General features: G+C 51.3%; 6 protein-coding genes across 6 annotated transcripts; 2 read left to right on the top strand and 4 right to left on the bottom strand.

The window, feature by feature from the left end:
- Positions 1–93: 93 nt before the first annotated feature.
- Positions 94–1,166, bottom strand: N7539_003601 (Mov34/MPN/PAD-1 family protein; the record flags this gene model as incomplete). Its single annotated transcript, XM_056933203.1, has 2 exons — positions 94–1,070; positions 1,142–1,166. 2 exons carry the CDS (start codon positions 1,164–1,166, stop codon positions 94–96), a joined length of 1,002 nt encoding a protein of 333 aa, XP_056790744.1.
- Positions 1,167–1,750: 584 nt separating this feature from the next.
- On the top strand, positions 1,751–4,263 carry N7539_003600 (putative microtubule associated protein (Ase1); the record flags this gene model as incomplete). The annotated part of the gene is made up of 4 exons (XM_056933202.1): positions 1,751–1,867; positions 1,940–1,992; positions 2,057–2,271; positions 2,333–4,263. 4 exons carry the CDS (start codon positions 1,751–1,753, stop codon positions 4,261–4,263), a joined length of 2,316 nt encoding a protein of 771 aa, XP_056790743.1.
- An 863-nt stretch (positions 4,264–5,126) lies between these two features.
- Positions 5,127–6,340, bottom strand: N7539_003599 (alpha/beta hydrolase; the record flags this gene model as incomplete). Its single annotated transcript, XM_056933201.1, has 2 exons — positions 5,127–6,198; positions 6,246–6,340. The coding sequence occupies 2 exons, from the start codon at positions 6,338–6,340 to the stop codon at positions 5,127–5,129; spliced, it is 1,167 nt and encodes a 388-aa protein (XP_056790742.1).
- An 858-nt stretch (positions 6,341–7,198) lies between these two features.
- N7539_003598 (putative DnaJ domain protein (Mas5)) lies at positions 7,199–8,571 on the bottom strand (the record flags this gene model as incomplete). Its single annotated transcript, XM_056933200.1, has 3 exons — positions 7,199–7,748; positions 7,814–8,454; positions 8,515–8,571. Coding segments are annotated over 3 exons (1,248 nt in total), but the record flags the coding sequence as incomplete, so codon positions are not given.
- Positions 8,572–9,019: 448 nt separating this feature from the next.
- On the top strand, positions 9,020–11,156 carry N7539_003597 (glutamate--tRNA ligase MSE1; the record flags this gene model as incomplete). Its single annotated transcript, XM_056933199.1, has 7 exons — positions 9,020–9,274; positions 9,327–9,399; positions 9,464–9,501; positions 9,560–9,976; positions 10,026–10,283; positions 10,340–10,506; positions 10,577–11,156. 7 exons carry the CDS (start codon positions 9,020–9,022, stop codon positions 11,154–11,156), a joined length of 1,788 nt encoding a protein of 595 aa, XP_056790740.1.
- An 877-nt stretch (positions 11,157–12,033) lies between these two features.
- N7539_003596 (FMP27 family protein) lies at positions 12,034–20,874 on the bottom strand (the record flags this gene model as incomplete). Its single annotated transcript, XM_056933198.1, has 3 exons — positions 12,034–12,085; positions 12,145–12,260; positions 12,325–20,874. The coding sequence occupies 3 exons, from the start codon at positions 20,872–20,874 to the stop codon at positions 12,034–12,036; spliced, it is 8,718 nt and encodes a 2,905-aa protein (XP_056790739.1).
- Positions 20,875–21,707: the final 833 nt, after the last annotated feature.

The following is a 21,707-nucleotide window of genomic DNA, read 5'->3' as shown; positions in this document are numbered from 1 at the left end:
TGATTGGGTATCCGGGCGCTTGTTTGTTGTGGAAATCAAATCGATCAACAGTAGACGAAGAGACGCACGATGATGTTTCTTTCGGCGCTCACCTCAAGCTTGTGAGGATGGTTGGGCTGCGACACCCTGGAAAAGCTTGAGTTTGACCTCAGAGGCCAGGAGCCCCTTGACTTCTTCTGAAACAATGCGCTGGCCTCCGCGAACAACTTTTTCCAATTGCTGATCCTTTGCTGCCGCCGACCCGCCGCGTGGTCCGCTGGATTCAATGACCCGGGTCGCTTTGCGCATCTTTTGACTGAGATCCATAATCTGCTTGCTGCCATAGTCTCGTGACATAAAGAGAGGGCTCTGACTCAGCGTCGCAACCCAGTACTTGTTCCAGAGCAAGGATAGTATCTCGGTATCAAGTGTGCTTTTGTAATGTGTCGTCTCAAGTGAGTAGTACTGATTGGCGTGCGCCCCAAAATCCTCCGCCTTGCCGAGGGGAATGGTCTGGTAATCGTCGTCTTCTTGCGCCTCTTTCGACGGTGTAAAGTCTTGGGGAAACGTGCGGAATGCACCGATCTCTACCCGGCCAGCTGAGATCGTTCGCTCTGGATCAATCACAACGGCCACAAACGGACCGGTCATTTGTTGGGTCTGTTGAGTCGCAACGTCAATACCAGAGAGCCAACACCCATAGCCGGGATGGCTGTGGTACCAGCCAACAGCATTTTCCATCCGTCCTGCGTCTCGGCACGATTGTAGATAGGACACCATGTATTCATTGGCTTCGTCTTGGGCGTTCACTCGGGTCTCGGTTCCCTCAACCGGTAGTCGGAATGCATCGGTTACGACGAAGGTGTGTGGCAAAATGTAGCCTTGCATCAACCCCATGATTTCCAGTGATCCACCAGAGCGGGCATGCATAACCATCTTCAAAAGAGCTGTCGCAGAGATGCGGACTGCTTTGAAGTAATATGGATCTGAAGCCCATGGCCTTTCAGCGTTCAATTGCTTTTGTATAGCTTCATCATATTGATAAAGTGCATCGCGTTGAGGATCAAATACGCTGATGGCGTTCTCGAGCTCTATGATGCGCTGAGTGATCAGCGTCAAGCTAAGCCGTTGAGCATGAGTAACTGATGAGAGGGAAGCTCACCCCAGGACTGCTGTGCAGCCTGCATTGTGATTCAAATTTTGGGGGTTAAATATCTCAGGAATCCAATATTGAATTTGGCGGGACTGGGTCGTGGTCAAATCAAAGCACGGGTTTAGCGGAGTCGATATAGCTAGCAGAACATTGTGGAGGTCGAGCATTGACAGCTTCATCGTTCAGAGACCGGGCGGGGAGATAAGCGGTGGGGCAGATAGGAAGACAGGCAGTATCGGGGTGTTGAGGGTGATGAGTCAGCCGTTGCCCGTGGAGACCGCCCGCTCCAAACAACCAGCGCTACCAAAGATTGATCCGGTTTCGCGATCCAGCCTGTGCGCTCGCCCTTTCCCCTCATAAACACGACCTTCCGGACTCCGCGTCTCCGAATGCCTTTGTCTCTTGACTAATAGGTCTCTATCCCCACCTTCGTTTGATTTTGGTGTTCTGGTTGGCGAGTTTTTCCAAAACATATTGCGCCCTGAGCTGCCGGTGTTGATCCCTTCGACTTCGCAACCGAGAGTTCGGCACACCCTCCCATCAACGGATTTAAGAGTTCGTGATCTTCTCGCCAAGTAGAAGCGCGACGACCGTCGCAAATAATATCTCGGTGACGCCATGGCTGTTGATACGAGCTACTTGACCACCCAGGTCAACAACATCGTGGATCAGCTTCATGGCATTTTTGACCAGATCGGAGTTCCGAGTCATGAGCGCGAGTCGCGTGAATCAGAAGTGTGTATCCCCAATTCTCACACGTTGCGCCCCTCATATATTCGAAACATGCTAATATTTTGTGATTGAAAGCTGTTCAATGCATTGTCAGAGACACTGAACAACCACCTTAAGCTTGTTGACGAGTCAGTCTCCCGATTAAGCAGATTCCAGCCGTCGCATCCATGGCTAACAGCGAATATCCTACAGGGAGAAGGAAAAAATGACACAAGAAGCACAGCGCCTCATCACCGCGATCTCACAAATGGAAGCGTCCCTTGGTGATGAGCGGGCCAATGGACAGTACGAGCTCAATCGCGACGATCTACGCGTCACATATCCTCTGAACAGATGCATCGCTTTTCTGCGCGAGAAGAACGAGGCCATGGCAAAATTGCATCGCGAGCGCTTCGAACAGGTTAAGAGTGAGTCTAAAAGATTAGATGGCCTACATCTAACTCAACCCCTTTACTTACAATTTTGCAGAGCTAGTCGCCGCGCTCGAATCATATTCATCCCACCTCGAGACGACCTTCCTCCAAATCGATTTACCCCCAACAGCCCCGGGTTCAGTCATACCTCCCAGCTTCGATTTGTCCCCCGCATACGTAACCGCACTGGACTCGGAATTTTCACGCGTCTACGAGGAGTATCACCGGCGCATTTCTTTTGTCCAAACCGCCTCCGAAGAAATAATCAAACTCTGGGCTGAGCTGGGAACTCCCCAAGTGCAGACAGACCCCAACATTGTTAGGCACTATCGCGATTCACCAGAGCAGCTTGGACTTCACGAGACTGACATGACGAATTTAATGGCTCGACGTGACAAGTTGGTTGAGGAGAAGAAGGGACGCGAGCGCAAAATCAAGGAGCTCCGCATGAATGTCGAGAGTCTGTGGGAGCGATTCGGGGTTGAGGAGGCGGATCGCAAGGCGTTCCTTTCCGCGAATCGCGGATGCGGTCTTCGCACCATCAACGAATATGAAGATGAGTTGGCTCGTCTGAATGAGCTGAAGAGACAGAATCTCCATCTGTTTGTGGAAGATGCTCGATGCCGCCTTCAAGAGCTGTGGGATAGCCTCTATTTCTCGGAGGAAGAAATGCTGGACTTCACGCCCGCCTTTTCAGACGTTTGTAGTGACGCTTTGCTTGAAGCACATGAAGCTGAAATCGCGCGGCTTGAGACGCTCAAGGAACAGCGCGCCCCTACACTTGAGCTGATTGAAAAGCATCGCAGCATTCTCGCTGATAAGCAGGCCCTGTCCGCATCCAGTCAAGATGCATCTCGACTGATGGGCCGAGGCAATAAAGGCGAGAAGCGCGACCCTGGCAAGCTTCTGCGCGAGGAGAAGATGCGCAAGCGAATTGCTAAAGAATTGCCGAAAGTTGAATCCGAGCTGAGAAAAGAGCTTGAACACTGGGAGGACGAGTTTGGTCGGCCGTTCTTGGTTCATGGCGAGCGATATCTGGATAAGTTGACTCCTGTGGTATCCAAGCCGCCACCTCGATCCAAGACCCCTTCTGCACCTCCATCTACCACCAAGTCTGTCACCGGTTCAATCAAGCGCGATCCTGTGTCTCGCCCTGGAAGTTCCATGCGCGGACCCCCTCCACCTCGATCTGCGACCAAGACTCCTACAAGTAGCGGACCAGTCAAGCACCACACAATTGGATACTCCGGAGCTAACCGTGCTGGGGCTCGCTCACCTTCGAAGCTACCTGCACGAGCTCCCTTGAGTAACGTGCCTTATAGCACGGCCTCCCCGGAACGTCGCACTGGGCCTGGATCATATTCTTCCAGCACGATTAATGGCAAGATGCCGCCTCCTCGCGGGCCTCCACCACCGAGAATGCGAGCCTTGACAGTGGAGTCGAAGGATCGTGGCAGCTACAGCATAGAGCCGCCTCGTTGCAATAGTGCGATGTCTTCCGCCTTCGTCCGGCCTGTGAGCCCTGAAGATGTTTATGATGATCGTCAACGATCATTCATGAGCGCCTCAGTGATGTCCAACCATCGATCAACCGGATTCTCTCAATCGTCTGTCTCGTCGCACTCGTCTCTGAACTCCTCGATACAGAGCTTTCCCCGGGTCAACCCTTACCTATCTCAAGCACCCCCTCCCCCTGCCCTCCGACAGGTATCCAACTCATCTACCGTCGTCACCGCTACCTCTGGGTCGGAGAATTGGGAAACCTTTGACGATGGTTCTGAATCGGACGTCGATGCCAGTGAGGTTTATTACTCGAAGCTGCGGGCAGCACAGGGTAAACGATTGAATGCCGAGGACGACAGCATTCTGGTAGGCAAGAAGTCCAAAGGTATCCGCAGTGTCAGCCCAGATGGACCACACCCCGGCCAAATGATCCGCGTCGCTGGTAGCGATCCAGAGTGGACTACCGACTACGGAACCTACTGAGTCTCTGGAGTGCGCTCACTCAAGGCGAAACTGACAGAGTTTCTACCTCATCTCGCTTCTTGCTTGCTCTCGATACCCTAGCCCAATCGCGTATTTTTATCCCGTTGAACCTTTCTCTATTCTCTTGCCTATGCTCTCTGGAGCGCTGCCGGCATGAGGAGCTGTAGCTGCGCAGTCTGCCGGCTTATGCATCGTCTCACGATAACGTTTGGCAGCAGCATATTACCTCGATCACCCAACAATGTCTGCACCTTCTTTGCAGCTTTTGCCAGACTGCCTTTTGGCTCACATGTGGGCTTGTGGCTGCGGTCTGACCTCTATTCCTCCTCTTCGTGTCAAAAATAATGGGTCCCCTCTGTCAGCCTTGTCTATGCTCTATCTTTCTTCTGTCAATGCTTATTGAGTTCGCTCAACCATCACATTGTTACTGGCTGTGTGCAACGTGATTACCAGCTCCTCTCTGGGCTTTTCTGGGTGCAATGAATGTTGGAAATTGCGGACTCTGTTATTTAATTCACCATTCTGTGGCTGTCATTTTTACCGGTCGGCATAGTGTTCTAGTCCTGTTCGAGTTGTGTTTTTCTGCTGCTATTTCTGCGTTGTGATGCTAGCGGTTTTTGTTCAATTATTCATGTGTTTCACGGCCTTTGGAGTGGTGTCATGGTCACGTGGGACTTTGGCCTTGCTCATCCTCTTCTCTTCCACATACAGGCGAGGGACAGTGCCTATTGCTAAGCGTCTATTTTGATATAATATCACCTTTTCAAGAATTATTTCCCTCTGTCCGTAACTCAATGTAATCGATCTCAAGACTTCGTACATTTCATGGTCAAGTCACTCTGTTACTGTGCAGGGAGCTCCTTCTATCCTGTAGTGGATGTTCTATCACATATGAACTGAATCAAGGCCTTCCGACCATCTTCCTTCATCGGCGCTTCTGTATGCATGGCTCCTCGCACTTCCTTCCTGAATACATCAAGCCCCAAATCGAGACCCTTTTGCTCCAATTGACCTGCCACATAGGGCGGGATGACTTCGTCGTTCTCAGCGGACAAAATCAATATGGGCGGGATTCTGCTCATCGCAAGCGGATGCTCCTCTCGCCAGTCGACAATTTGAATCAAGTTGGACGCATTGCACCATGTGTTCCACGAAAAGGGCCACAGGTACCGGTATGGCAGCCATCGCTGGGGATAAAGACTAATGAGCATATCTTTGATGCTGGAGGTGGGGGCTTCCATGACCACGCCTGAGATTTGCGCGGGTACTCTCGACCCGCTTGATTGCGCATTCTCTCTACTGGAGAGATACGCAGGGATTGCGAAAGTTGCGACAGCTGAGCCCAGGCTATGACCCCATAGAATCAACTGGAGGTGAGTCGATTCTTCTTCTGAAGAGTACGTGTCGGACGCCCAGTTCAAGAATGCTTGTGCGTCTCGCTGGATCCCGGACTGGGTTGCGCGCCCAGAAGATTTCCAGTATCCGCGATATGAGAGTGCGACGACCTTGAACTCGGTTTCCGCAGGTGCTTCAGCCGAAAGACCTTTGAGCACCTGCGAGAGAAGTGGCAGGCGAAGAGGAGTCGAGCCACCGTTTCCCTGGAAGTAGCAAACCACGACCTTGTTCAAGGGTTGCCTGGCCTGTGCAGAGCTCTCGTGCTTGTCACATGGAATGTGCCCTTCGCAGATGGCTAGCTTGGTGCCGTCTAGACTGCGGATTTGCTTTTCTTCCCAGCGAACGGGCTTGCATTGAGCCTCATATTCGGCGACTGTGTCGGACCTCGAGAATGGGGGTAGCCACGAGAGATACAGCAATTTGTTCTGCATGATCACGATCCAGAAACATTTCCATGTCCATAGACCCAGGAGCAATCCCACAAAGATGCAGGGCGGATAGAGAATTGGAGGAATGGACTCCGTGAACAAGGTGCGCGGGCTGCAGAGCACCCTCACAGGCCGAGGGCGAGTTCTGCTGGGACTAACACCAGGTCGTGTGGACGGCCGCGTGAAAAGACACCGACGAGGTCTTGAATAACAGGCCAAGCGATTATGAATTGAGGCTGAACTATTGTGTCCATCGTAGTGAGGAAGGTAGCGCCCAATAGGACGTGACCATGACAATCTTTTCAACATGCAGCATGTGTGGAACGAGCAATATTGACATATGTATGGTCAGGTCTTCGGTAGCTCCGATCTCAAGATAGAATGGAAATCCAGGCTGAGTCAGGACAGGAATTCAGCTCTGCATACCGAGCATAGCAACAAGCCATGGAAGAGTTGGGAAAGTGACCCGGTTCGCTCATCTAGTAAAGTGATCGAAGGTGGAGGAGACTCGAGTGCAATTAAGGTAGTCGGTCACTCACTTGCCCGTGCAGACGGCGCCCACGAGTTCGACATCCAATGCTTAGTCATGTGTCCCAAGCGTCCACAAAGCTCACTACATGTTCTGAAATGAACCATTATTAGGTCAAAGACTTCGTGATGATCGATCTTCGAAAGATTAATTGTAGCCTACAAGGACTAAGCTGCGCTCAAAATCGAAATTTGCGATCTGAGGGTATACGGCTTTACATGAGAAAAGTACAGAGTCCTGTATAGAGGCAATGGAACTGTCACAACCACACAAGGCTGGGTCATCGCTATGCAGTTTACCAGATTCCAAGGGGTTTTTTTCAGAGATCTCGAAATTCACATTCGTTTACCTATCAGTGAAGGTAAATCGGATACGCAAGAGAGTGTCGCAAAACGAAAGGATCGTAAAGACCGCTAATGCCACAAGTCTAGCGGGCTCAAAAGTCTTGATCAACTGTACTGTCATTATTGTGCAATGGAGAAGTCCAAGCTCCGAATCATAGCCAGGAGACAACTTTAAAAATGCAAAAAACCCCCGACGCCATTTGTATGCCGATTGAGCGCAGATTGAAACTTGACGGGGTTTACTGAGTAGCACATTGTGCGGGCTCATCGTCTTCGTCGTCATCGACCCATGCAGAACCGCCATGAGCATCCCGAGCACCAAACTCGTCCATGTTACCGTTTGAGTTATACTCAACCTCATCCACGGTTGACGCCTCAATGGCCGGCTCCGGCTTGGGAAGCACCTCTCGAAGCTTCTCCAACATTTCAGGGGTGGGCTTCCACGATGCATCGGGGAACTTGACGTTGACCGACAAGTACAGATCACCCCGAGAATCGCTGCGCTTGATGGGCATACCTTCCCCACTGATCTTCAGTACTTGACCGGTAGAAAGGACCTTGCCTGCAGGATGCTTGATCTCAATACCCCGTCCATCAAGATGCTTCAATACCACACGGGAGAAGCCTGTCAAGGCTTCAGCCAAGGTGATATCAATTTCCGCTCGAAGATCCGAGCCGGCACGATCAAAGATCTCGTGCTCCTCCTGCACCAGCTTGAAAACGATATCGCCGTTTTCGCGGCCTGGAATTTGATCGGCCTCTCCCTCCAGGACGATTCTCTCTCCGTCACTGTGAGACGTGTCAGAATTTGAAGCCATCCAACACTATTGTTGATTGCGCTCGAAAGAACTTACCGAGAACCGGGAGCAATGTAAAGCTCCAACATCTTCTTCTCCTCGGTGGTGCGCTTGCCCTTGCACTTCTTGCACTTGTCCTTTGGGCTGAAGAATGACCCTTGACCGTTACATACTGAGCAAGGTCTGGTCTGCTTGGTGAGAAACTGGCCCATCTGTGTGATCACCTCCTGAAGACCATGGCCGTCACATGTGGAGCACTGCTTGGCCGTGGCCTTCTCTTTGCCACCCTTGCCTTTACACAGGCTGCAGATGATGTTGCGGGTACTGGCAAACTTGACCGTTTTGCCCTTGTAGAGCTCTTCCAAGCTGACCTCGTAGTCCTGTTCATCGTCAGGGCTTCGACGAGATCGGCCACCACCAGGCATACCGCCCATGCCACCCATTCCTGGCATGCCGCCCATGCCTCCACCGAACATCTCTGCGAACATCTCCTCGAAGCCTGGAGGCATGCCACCCATGCCGCCACCCATGCCGGGCTCCCCGGAGCCATTGAAGGCAGACATGCCATGTGTATCGTAGAGGTGGCGTTTGTCATCATCTGAGAGAATCTCGTAGGCTTTTTGAACGTTGATGAACTTGGCTTCGGCTGCGGGTCGCTCATCCTCGGGCACCTTGTCTGGATGGTTGGCAAGAGCGGACTGTGGAATCACTCAGTAAGTCCTCACATTCACAACATTAGTAGGTCACCTCTGCTATACCTTTCGGTAGGCTTTGCGAATCTCTTCTGTAGTTGCGCCTCTGTGGATCTCAAGGACCTCTGCGATAAGAATTTAGAACTTGATTCATGACAAGACTTCGGAGCGCTTTGGGCCCCAAGATCGAGTCTCACCGTAGAGGTCGACTTCGATATCAGCCACTAAGATATGAATCAGCACATATCGTGAGAGAACCCACTTTGGGTAATCAAGCAGCCAGGAAACATACTATTCACGAATTCTAGGAGGCAAAAGTAAGCTTAATATGCAAAAAGAATGGCCCAAATCTCTCGTTCTAGACGGAGCCACAATATTTCAGGGCGAGTGAGTGAGGGAAAGTGCCCGAGATGTGAGAGAGATTAGGTTGGCGAACCGCGCCAAGTTGCCTACTGAAATTTCGTCGGGCAGTTGCGCGGAGCTGCCGAACCTCCGCAACTCCGCAAAAAGAAAACAGCTCGCTCTGGCTAGCTTGCTTTCGTGTCGCGTCTCACGCTTTACCCCCACTTCAATGCGCAATCTACGTGTCGAGCTTCTAGCTCGCAGATCATGGACTTGTGTTCAATGCAGAACCTTGTCCTCGTCTGCTGGCGCAAATGTGCGCAAGTCAAAAAATAACCTCCCTGACGGCCCAGCACGAACGCGATTTGCGCCATCTCCGACCGGATATCTTCACTTGGGGTCGCTCCGCACTGCTCTTTTCAACTACCTGCTCGCCAAGCGCACCGGTGGACAATTTCTGTTGCGGATCGAAGACACCGATCAAGTACGTGAGATTCTCCCATGCTGTCTGCAGATACCTGTGCTGATTGATGCAGAAACGTACAATCCCTGGGGCAGAACAGCGACTCTACGACGACCTGCGATGGGCCGGCCTACACTGGGATGAGGGTAGGACTGCCAAGAGCTATATGGAACTCCCAAGAAGCGTATCAAGGCTGATCGAGATTCGCAGGCCCTTTGGTGGGGGGATCTTTCGGACCATACAGACAAGTAGGTATCTCAGCGTCCACGGCCTGCGCGGGTAGATGCTAATGGCCTCCGACCCCAGTCTGAACGCACAGCTCTTTACAAAATTCACGCCAATGACCTTGTCTCCAGGGGGCATGCGTATCGGTGCTTCTGCTCTTCCGACCGTCTTGATGCACTCGCGCGACATCGTAGCCAGGCAGGGCTTCCTTCCGGGTATGATCGGAAATGCTTCGACGTATCTAAAGCGGAATCCGAGGAAAGAGGAGCGAAGGGTGAGGCACATGTCGTTCGATTGAGGGTGGATAGCTATCCCATGTTCAAAGATCTCGTCTACGGCAAGACGGGCCAAAACAAGACTAATAGCAGCAAGCTGGACTTGATCGATCGTGTTTACGACGACCCAATTCTCATGAAATCCGACGGCTTCCCCACATATCACCTCGCAAATGTGGTCGATGACCATTGCATGAAAATTACACACGTCATTCGAGGGACTGTAAGTCTTAGCATGCATAGTGCAGTGGCAATCTACTAACTCCGCGAAGGAATGGATGCCATCCACACCGATGCACGTCGCGTTATATCAGGCCTTTGGTTGGTCTCCGCCTCATTTCGGCCATGTCCCTCTTCTCGTCGATAAGAGTGGTCAGAAACTCAGCAAGCGAAACGCGGATATCGATCTCTCGTCATTCAAGGACCAGCAAGGCATCTTTGCCACGACTTTGGTCAATTTTGCTGCCCTGCTTGGGTGGTCACATGCTCAAAAGTCCGATGTCTTTGATCTGGACGAGCTCGAGCAGCTAGTAAGTACAACAGGAAGCGTAGGACCTCGCGACCCTCGCTCATCGTTATGCTCCAGTTCAATCTCAAGATCACTCGTGGCAATACGGTCGTTGCTTTCGAGAAGCTGTGGTTCCTTCAAAAAGCGCACGCACAGCGATTTGCTGCAAAGGGTGGTCCTCAATTCGATGAAATGGTGGATCAAGTATGCCAAGTTGTCCAGCATGACCATTTCGGCGAGAAGCTGTGAGTTTTGAAGTCCGATATTTGGCAATCGGGAATCACCGAGCGAATTTGGCTGACTCCCTATGTCCAGGGACTCAATTCTTCGCGGCCGGACGTTGACTGAGTATATTGCGTCTCTATTACGCGTGGATGCCAAGACCTACACAACCGCCGAGGATTTTGCCAAGCGTAATTCTACTTTCTTCAAAACTCAGATCGAGAGACCTCCTTATACGCCCACGACTACATCAGACACTAACAACCCAACGGTCTCCGTGCAGTCGCTCCATACTGCAGCCGCGGCCCTCACTCTCGTACCGCCGGCCCACTGGAACATTGAAACACACCGCGCCAACATTGCCATGTACAATGGTTCTAGCGCTACCACTTCCACCACCGAAGACGCGGACATCACTTTGTCCGATAAGACTTTCAAAAAAGAACTATATCATTATCTCCGCTGGGCGTTGTCGGCTTCAGCTCCCGGACCAGGCATACCTGAGACTATGACTATCCTAGGCCGGAACGAGACAATCCGCCGAATTCAAGACGCGAAAGCGCTTACCCAGGCATTGGTACCTCAGGTGGGGAGAAGAGTACCCCGGAGTTCAGGCGAGAACAAGCTTCAAGAAGATCAGAGTTGGATGGGCACTCTTGCTCCGAGGAAATGATCATTTGACATGCATTAGCCAGACGGCATGGAAGAAGTATCTGATGTACGTTACAATCAGTGATCAATACACCACCAATCACATTTTTGAGATTGAGAAATTCTCGCTTTTTCTGTTCTCAGGCGCCAAAGTAAATTATAATCCAGACAAGCAGAGACCTGATATCATGCCCGAGCTCTGCCTCCCAGTGCAGGTCCATCAATGGAATTAATGGTAGACAATGCGACCTTGTCACGTTTTTTGGATGATACAGCCCTGCGACATGCTTCGCGCACTAATCCGAAAAGACCCCACGTCCAACAATAGAATTATAGCAAATGGGAAGCATAAGAAGCGGACGAAGAAGGTCTAATAAGCGGAGAAAAAGACTTGTTCATACCTGCTGGGTACAAGTTGAAGTGTCGGAGTCAAAAAAAGTAAAGAATTTTAGAGACAGTGAAGTGTAAGAATAACAAGCGCCAAACCAAGTCTATGTAACCCCGGCAAAAAGGGGGGTGAAGTGTACAGCAAAAAGGTATAATGAGTACTTGCAAAGAACATAAGGTAATTAGAGTCCTAGAGTCGGATACTTTTTGGAGGAAGGGAAGACATATGCCACATCAGTGCACCGGGGTTTCGAAAGGAAAAACAAAAGCAAATGGAGGGCTCGCTTTATGAAGAGGGTATCTCATTTCACAGGAGAAAATGTAAACGGAGGGTTAGAAGCACATTGGAGCCCTTCGGAGGTGTAATTTGCACAACATTAGAAATATCTTAGGTTTGATACCCTCAGATAATAGGGACGATGGAAAGTCCCGGGATGGGGGGGAGGGGGGAATGGAGTCTCTCGATGGCAAGCCGGGCAGAGCCTGGAGAATGTTGTGGTGAATTCGCGCGCTCACTTGCGATTCATCAGCTTCCGGCCGAAGTTCCACTTTGTACGTTTGTGACTGCGAAAGCTCAAGTCAGAAAAATTTGTTGTTCGTATGACGGGGTAAAGGTTGCGTACCTATCTTCTGGCTCGGTTGTATTGAGGCCGACGTTGGTGCCGGCACCAGTAACGGTTGTGAAGGTATTGCCGGAAGTCAAAGGTCTGATGGGGTCATTGATAAAGCGGCGTGATTCCTGTTGCACATTTAGTAAGACAGTCTGTCGCTGGATCGAATCGTCGGGGTAGGAAAGCACGAACCTCCCATCGGGAATCGACATCGACTTCATGAGCAGACTTGGAGTCGCCTGTTGTTCTGCCATTGCTGTCGTGACGTTCTGAATTCAGAGACACGGAGCGAGCCAACGGCGAGGATGCCGATTGCATGGACTTTCTCGACGGCGATTCCGAAAAATCGCTATTCGAGTCATGACTAGTGAAGCTTGGAGCGATACTTCTATCAAAGCTCCTGACGCTTTGAGAACTCGGCAGTAGCTGAGATGAAGAGGCTTGTTCGCGGAAACGCTTGACTTGTTGCTTAGACGGACGGTGATGCGAAAATTTGTTACCAAGGATTGCAGGCGCATGGGAGATGAGAGCCTTGATGACGTCCTTTTTCAGGCGCAAGGCAAGGTCTAGATTGGACCACGTCTTATTGCTGTACTCCAAAACAGGCAACCGGAAGACAAAGTCGTGAAGATCTTCGAGGTTGTGTTCTCCTCTGCCCTTGTAGCTCAAGCAAAGAACCACATCATGGACCTTGACTCGAGTCAAAACCATGTAGTTGGACGCTCTGGACATCATCTGGGAAAGATCATCCGCAGGCTCTTTGGACTTGTTGCGCGACCCCTTGTTGAGGCTGAACTTCCCTTTCTCTTCGGTGCTGGCGCTGTGGCTTGACAAGGACCTCTCCGTGGGTGCTTTCGTTAACATACGAAGACTATCAGCTGAGCGCTTTTTGGTAAGGCTTGGAGCAAGACTGCCAGATGTTGCAGGGCGTGGAAGGCCTTTGCTAGGTTCAGGTACATTCAAGCGGTTGTTGTCATGTCGCGAAGGACGTAATGCTGCCAATCCCTTGAAATGAGTGGAGTGACGGCTTGACCTTCCATCTTCTGAAAGCGTCAATGTCGGTTGCAGTCTGAGCTCAATGGAACCCGGACCCTTGGACGCGTCGACGATTTCCTCGTTCAAACCGTTGGTATTGGCACTGTTTGGAGAAAGACTCGCGCTGGCAGTCTGTGCCCTGCTTTCCTCGTCGTCATCCTCGTCTTCGGAAGCGTCCAGTGGCTTCATGTTCTTGATCATGAAAGGCGAAAAACCTCCACTCTCGAAGGCGCCAGAACCCATGTTGGGGAAGACGTACTCAAAAAGCTTCTGTCCAAGCTCTCTTTCCAACTGGATCTTGAGTGGGAACAGGGAAACCTCAAAATTGTCCACCACGGGAATACCAGCCACGGCCTCCATGAGGTGCCATTTGACCCGCAGCATGAAGTCGTTTAGCGGTCGAGGCTGATTCAAGTATGGTGCAATGATCTGAGGGTAGATTGCATCGGGAAGCAGATTCAGTCCGCTCAACTGCTCAACAGCGAGGACGTTGTGATTGGATCCGTCAGTGTTGTCAGTCCGCTCATACTGGGCATTTCGGAGTTGGAACTCGACAAGTGGAGCGGATGCGTCCCTCATCAAGTGCCATACCACTTCCGAAGCCGAAATGCTCCATTTGAGAACGCCATCATCCTTGGAGAAGCCAGGGTCGGCGCGCCGCTGAGAGGTGGTGATTGCTTTCATCAAGAAAAATAATTCGTCCTCACACATGGAGAGGTCGTGCTCGAGTGCCAATCGGTCCTGCCACCCTTGGTTGTCGAGATATTTCGCATTGATCTGGAAGTACTCCTTGATCTCCTCCAACTGCCGGATACGGGACTGAAGCTTGAAGACCGCCTCTGGCGCGCCGCGAAGATCGCTAAAGTCAGATGCGAGCATGATCTTCTCTAGTCTTTCATTGCGAACTTTTTCAAGAGGCTCGCTGTAGAGCATCAAATCAAGGACAATGATATACAGCGAATAATATTCTGCAGAGTCGCAAATCGCTCGGAAGTGGGGGAAGTCGACACTGATCTGATCCATCCTGGTCTCGTCGCCACCGGGGTGCGGCCCAGTGTGGGTTTTGGCGACTTCTTCATTGTATTTCAGACGAAGATTGTTGTACTTGTCGTATCGGAGGCTGGCAGACGTCTTCTGAACGATGCGGGAGAACCCGAAAGGATTGAGTTCAAAGTCGAACATAGCTTCCAGGGTAAGCCATGGGGGCCATGCAGAACCTGGCGAATTTCCGTACTTGTTACCCGCATAGAATTGTAGATTCTCCATGAGGTTCTTTTGAGTTGCAACAAAGAACTGAGCCCCATCCATTTCGAGAGAGAATCGGCGTTGAACCAAGCCACTGACATCGTCAGAAACTCGTTCCTTGTCCATGATTGACACCACCTTCAGTTCCATGCCCTTTGCGGCAACCATCAAAACAGACTTGCGATTCTTCTCGCTCATGAACTGAAGTTGTGGCGCAATCAAGCGCAAATAATAGCTATTTTGAGGCGTGAACTCCGGTGCAATGTTTTCGCTCGAGTTGTCGGAGGGTGGACGAGAATCGTTGCGCGAGTTCGATGGTTCAGTGTCTTCAACATTGGCGTAGCGCTTAGCATCATTTAAAAGCTGTTCGATCCGATCCTCCACTTCTTCGTCATCCTGGTCACTCAAATTGCTTGATTTCTGCGCTTTGGCCTGCTTCTTCTTCTTTTTACTTTGCTCTTCGACAATGTCAAGGATAAACTTGACAGCTCGTCGAGACATGTAATAAACAAATCCTCTTCGTTGGCTCACTTGGTGACTGTATCGCAAGATGATATTCCGAAGGGAATTGTTCCACTTCAGCTGGACATTGTGAATCATGAAACGATTGTTGAAATCACTGGAGAAGTCATCTGCCGCTGAAGAGTAGACTCCGTCGAGGCCGGAAGCCCGGCCATCCATCGTAGAGTCACCATCCAGACCAACCCGAGACGATGTTTCACTTGCGCTTGTGCTAACCCCGGATTGATTTCTATGAGGGGTCCGCTCATCACGGGCCAAATATCTCTCGAGACGCTCTAGTGTGGAGGTTAGGAATTTGCGACGTCTGGCAAGGGACTCAGCTTGATGAAGATATAGCTCATGCTGCGACTTCAAGTTTTGATCGTCGTCAACGTCCTTCATCACTTTCAGCTCGTGTTCGCCAATGATGCGATCGTAGTCACGTATTTGCGATTCAACCGTTTGAAGTCGGTTTCTGACCAATTCAATCTGCACACGGCGGGGGTCATTCGTCTCAGACATGACACATTCATGGGTCGGTTCATTCCCAAATGTGCTATAGCCAGTTTCCTCTGGACCCAAGGCTTCATGGTCTGTCTGTCTGAAATAAGTGAAACGCGGCGTGAAAGCAAGTGGCAGTATTTGAGTTCTCGGGTTGGACTCTTGGGGCAAGATCCAGTCAGGTTCGACAAAGTCATCCATGTCAATCCAATCAAGGTTATGATCGGGTATTGTGAATCGAGAGAGATCGACCGATGGTACAGGTTGCTGGAAGCTTGAGATGATGTCGTCTCGATTGCGCTCAATGTCCTCGGGGTTTGTGCCTTCAATCTTTGCAGACACCGCTCGGAAATCAGCCGATTGCAGATCGATCAGAGCTTGATTAATACGCATCGCAGTCGTCTTCGTCTGTCGGGTACGGCCTTTAGCTTGAGTTTTGATCTGTTCGCGCCGCTGATGAATGTCCAGCTTCAAAGAGTCGAGCCGAACTTTGAGGCCTGTTGCAGTCACTGCATCTTCGGAATAATCTTCACGATCCTTGTGTTTGTAGATATGAGCCACAAAGATTGGGGCGAGGAGAAGTTTGTACTTCACGGTGGCCAGATGTCGATTGAACTTCTTGCTCGTCTTGGTGATACCCGGAAATAGCGGACCCTGACGAACGGGCAGAGACATAATACCGGAGAAGAGCGACCACCAATTAAAGAAATGGGTAAAGAAACGCGGACTCAAGTGAGTTGTGTTGTAACTCGTTGATGGCGTACGATCTTCGGCAGTCCAATCTCGGCCATGAGGCGCAATTACTGAGACTGACAAGTGGATATGATCACTGCGGAAGCCACGGAACGCATCGTAGTTCTTGCGCTCTTCAGGTTTGACGAACCGGGGATTCTTGAGAACAACATCGTAGTGGGGTCGGAAGGTGAATGATCGGGAGCTGGAATCCACATTACGCTCAAATACCAGCCCAGTTGCCCACTTCACATCACCTGAGAGCTTCATGATGACCTTTTTGAAATGCGCAGCATTCTTCTGTTCACTTGTTGCAGAACTGGTTTCGAGGTCGTCTTGTGTTGTTTCGTTGGACAACCGCGCCTCGGAGCTATAGTCAGGTATGGCAAGGACGTACTCGCCACTTGTCACACTCATAAACTCCATGGGGTTGTCGCTAGTGTTGATCTCCCACTTGACGTCTCGCCGCCAGCACATGACAAAGCCACTTCCGAACCCAGTCACCACATAAGGATCGCGAGAGCCTTTGAGACGGAGATGGACATCACCATCCTCACTCCACAAGACCTTGATTCGAGAGTGGAAACTCAGTCTGATCTTGTCCCAGAATCCAACTCTCTCCGAGAGATCAACCTCTGGCTTGGTGAAACCTTCGATAATTTTCATCATATCTTGAATGACCGGTTGGTAAGAGACACCCCAAGAGATACTCGTTGGAAGGCTGGTGTTGATCTTGATGACCGGGTTCGAGTAGGTCTTGACAGGTGTAACAGATCGCCAAACCTTGAGAAAGAACGGACTGCTGCGAGCGCCATCGGGGTTCTCTGTTGGCGGGACCAGTTGAACGGATACTTGTCGGGCAGATTCTTGATCTCGGTATTCTTCTGCTATCACAAAGTTGGTTCGCAATGACCAGCTCGGTAGACGGGGCGATTGTCCTGGTCGCAAAGCAGGCACATGAAGAAGATCGAGGGGGTAGTCACGGAGATTGACCCGCGCTTCGCCCATCTCCAAATTGAAGCTCATCGGGATCATCAATCCATACTTCATGGACTTAGGCATACCCTTCCCTATACGATGAAGGAATTCGGGTAATTCTGCGGTTGGGAAGTTTGGTTTGTCTATAGTGAGATTAATATCACTGATGAAGGCTGATAATAATCCGGGTCTGTTGGGAAGTGCGAGAATAGTTTCAGTCTCTTCCACATCATCTGGAGCTTCATCGGCACCGGAGAACAAGTTTCTAACTTCTTTGATGGATGTTCCCTGAAACTTGAGTGCAGCGTCGATTTTTTCTTTCCAGACCTGCGCATTATGTTGTTGAAGTCGATTCCAAGCAGTCTCAGACGGGATCTGGTGCTCAGATGTCAAGCAAGGAGCCCCATCCTTGTCATATCGGAATTTGCGGGTACGACCTCGGTTCGCTGATGACTGCCTGGGTCGGGGATCTGCGCTGCGGCTTCGTCGGGTATCTTGGCTGGTGCGCTCACTCCGCAGAGTTCGATGACTCGACCTAGCTCTCAAGCGCGAGGATGCCCGCCGTTGGTCAGATTCTTTGATCTTGCGCGTTTTCAAGTAGAAAGCCTCTTCGCGTGCCACGCGTTGATACTGCTCGATCAGTCCGATCCGGTAGATGAGGCCTAGCTTCCACTCAAAGGCATCGTCTTCGAGTTCGAAAAGAAGCGCTTTACTACGCAATGTGAGTCTGGGCACCTTCTTCGGATCCTCTGGCTCACGAAGCGAAACGAATTCCTTGCTTCGGGTTTTGAACCGATGGTGTAGCTGTTTGATAGCTTTTGATGTGTTGATCAAGTTGTCGAAAATCCGATGCATGACCATATGATGGGGGACGCCCAGTCGAATGAAATCGGCCCAAAGATCAATGGACCTCTCCTCGCTGAAGCCGGCTCCATGCTTCATGTTTATCTTCCGGAAATCGAGTCTCACATTGTTCATGCTACCAATTCGAGCCCAGATACCCTTGAGCTTGGGCGCCTCGGCATGCACACGTACGAGGTTGGCTTTGATGTTGGGGGTAGAGAGGCGTTGTGATCTCCCGGAAAGCCCATAAATCTGGAACAGCATGGCAGGATCGTTTGGTAGGGTCATCTTCAGCTGAACGACAGTAGCCTTGACATCAAGGGTAACAAGCTCAGTCTTGGGGGTGGTCGGAGATGTCGGAGGGGGAGGCATGGAAATGCTGGCAGAGCTCTTTGATTTACTCTGGCCCGCTCCCGTATTTTTGTCGGGCAGGGGCGTGAGCACATCTTGAACCACAGACACTGCGACCCCAAGACAATAGAATCGGTAGAGTGAATAATGAAGGTAAATTCCTTTGAACATCGACGTGACGTGCAGGACGGGTCCCATTCGGTCACTATGGGTGCTCAGCGCAATCTCGAATCGAGGCATTGAGAAGAAAGGCTCGGGTTCTAGGTAGTCGTCCGATTCAATCACGAATCCGTCAAATCCTCTTGCGTGTAGCGCTAGTCGCCTTCCATCGGTTGCACCGCGATGCGTCTTCTTTGGAGGAGATGTCGGATTGAACCTGAACGGCGACTCGTCGCCAATGATCGAATGACTAGAAGTGCGGCGTCTGGCAATGCTTCCCACGATATGTTCGGTCTTTTGGGCTTTGTACTCGGCTGTCCAATTCTGCAGCTGTAAAGAGACGCCACGGGAGATTGGGGAGACGGGATCGTCAACACCCGCAAACTCTAGACTGAAGCCAGTGGCTTCAAACGAGAACTGCAAAAGCCAAGGAGGAATTTTCCGCAGCAACCCAGGTTTACTCTCATTAAACGGCATGGGTGCTCTCTTTTGCGGCTGCAAGTGCGCGCGGAATTGCTCGAGAACATCGCGAATGCCTCGGTTTACATCACTATTAATCATGTGAACAGAAGAGTCATTCAAGGACCCGGAGGCGATCACACATAGCTCCGGACTTGCGTTGAGGTGACATCTGAGCTCCAAGTTTTCCGTGGTAAGCAAATTGTGCTTGTCACCTGCGGGAGTTTGATAGTAGAATTTGTGCGATGCGATGCGATAAATCGATGACAGGGAATAATGCTGACCACCGTCAGAGGAGTGAGACGATTCAACATCAAGTGATACCGACGAGATGGACGAAATCAGGAGATTGTAGTCATCGGAGGAGTCGTTGTCATTCAATATAGGTAGCACGAACCGGATGACTGGCTCGTGGACGGAGAGCTTGATGGTTGCCTTGGGGAGTAGTCGAGATATCAGAGACGGACTGCTTCTCTTCTTAGGACGAGGGCCAGATGCTCGTGATTCGGCCAATTTGAGAAGACGGGAGACGTGCTTCGGCTGCATGTCCAATGATGGCGAGGTGATGACCAAATTGGCGAAGAGCACATTAGAGTTCCGTTCTTCCAGGTTCGCGTCCTCGACGGCATTCACGGTTTTCGAAGGCAGGGTAGTCTTCACTGTCGTGGTCGCCATGGGAATGTAGAGAACGTCGTCTGTTTCACCGGAGTCGCCGTTGAGACTGACTGAGACCGCGATTACGGCGAGCAGGGCTTGGTGAGCAATGTCATCTTTCTGAAAGTACATGCGATGTTCCGGACTTTTCTGGTCCATGCGATGAAGATCGATGCCGATCTCATGAGACACCACATTGAGATACACGGGCTTTTGGTCTGCCGAAAGAGATTGAAGACCACGCGAAAGTCGGAAGAAACTCAAGGCGATTTGTATCTCCTGAATGCCACGGAGCAGTGAGCTGGCAAACTCCTTGGAGTCCGCGACAGTTTGAACGAGAGTCTCATCACGGCGACCGGGCTTCTCCAGCTCCTCGATAAAGTCCGCAAAGGAAATTTCTTCGTCCGTCTCCTCTGATGAAGGGGACTTGACAGCGGTCTGAATTGACTTGATTCGGCGCATCATGGCGGTCAGATCGTCGTACGGTATGTGTAGTCGTCCAATCTTCAGTGCAATGGAGGCATCCCGGAGTCCATCTAATTCCTTGTAGAGCAGACCATGCAGATTCACTCCTACGTGATCGAGGATCTCTATGGGCTCCCGTCCGTCCACGACCAGAAGCACGTTTTGCACGTTCATGATCCATTCGGCAGGTCGTTGTTCACGGGACATGTCCTTCTTGCGGCGGAACAACTTCCCCCTCTCCACCATCTTGCTTCGGGTATCAACGGAGAGTGCGAGCGATCCAACTTGTATTTGACCCGCGTCCAAAAAGTGAACGGAGGTGTTGACCGCAGACAAGTCTACGAGGGCGAGCCAGTTGATCTGTCGATGCAATTTTTTCAGGCGCTCTTTGATCCGTGTCAAAGTCCCCCATGCCTTACTTCTCGGGGCAGATGCTTCGGGGGGCGCGCCGTCGGTGGGGAAGGTGTCCAGGCTCCTAACCTTCGGGGCGTCGGAACTGGGTGTCTTCTCGTGACCCGGAGAGGTGTCGGGGGTCGCTTTCGACAGTAAAGCCGTATTGAGGGTGACCTTGAGGTCCGTCAGCCGAATGCTGACCCATGTTGGCTGGGCGAACGAGGGCGGGTGCAGTGAGAACCCTAAGCCTCGAATTTCAATGTGTATTCCTTCTCTCGGAGCGTATGCGATGCGGCGGAGTGAAAAGTAGCCGATCCGCTGAATGGAGACCCCGGTCGCAATGCGTACGAGCGCGAAGACGAAGAAGGACAAGAGGTAGAGTAGCAGAAAGGCTACCAGGATCGAAGTTGGATTGAACATGGCCATTGCGACGGGCGATCAGCAGGGGCTGATCTGTCGAGCAAAGACACGTCGCAGAGCGTCGAGCATCGATCTGCTATTGCCCAGGCAGACAGAGTCGCGATCAGAGTCAGAGGGAAACTTCCAAGTCGGATCCTGCCGCAACCTGGGATTTCATGGAATTTGAGCTGGGGAGAAGCGTCCGGCCGACAAAGGAAGACGCGATTTCCTTGTGCTCCCCCCTCAAAAAAAAGAAATGAAGGCCGTGTGGCGATCTAGAACAGTAATAAGCACCACCGATGTGCCTGAATCCGCTCACGAAGCATGCGATGCACATCAATCATACTGCTGCGCGAGATCAGAAGCACGCCGAGATTGGAGTTCGAGGCCAAGCTCAAGGTCGAGGTTCGGCAGTCCGAAAGGAGAAAGACAGATTCATGGTTCGGACGTGCCGGAGACCGAGTCAGTAGCCCGCTGGAAGCGGAACCACCGAAGTGTTCCACGGCTGCCCCCCTCTGCCAGTTCTTGTCCCTCCATCAGCCTTGGCAGCCGCCAATTCATCCCATCCCATCAAGGATCTGATGCGAGCCACCGTCATCGGATCTCAGTCATCCAGGGCCTCTCCGGGGGATTGTTCATTGTACAATGTAGTATGTACACTTGTACAGTTGGACACTCCGTGGACTCTGTACTGATACGATGGCATACATGAATGCCATTGTTTTCTGGGGCCCCTCCAATGCATTTGATTCGATACAGCGGGTGTCCTTTATATCTAGCGGAACGAGGAGTACATCTCAACTCGTCTGAGTAACAACTTTAACAAGTGGTGCTGATTCTAAATAGCAATGTCCACGTTA

The sequence above is a fragment of the Penicillium diatomitis genome, assembly GCF_028827545.1.
Source record: "Penicillium diatomitis strain IBT 30728 chromosome Unknown utg000004l_segment0_segment0, whole genome shotgun sequence".
NCBI lineage: Eukaryota > Fungi > Ascomycota > Eurotiomycetes > Eurotiales > Aspergillaceae > Penicillium > Penicillium diatomitis.
The sequence above is the reverse complement of the archived record's forward strand: the minus strand, read 5'-3'. Positions and strand labels throughout refer to the sequence as shown.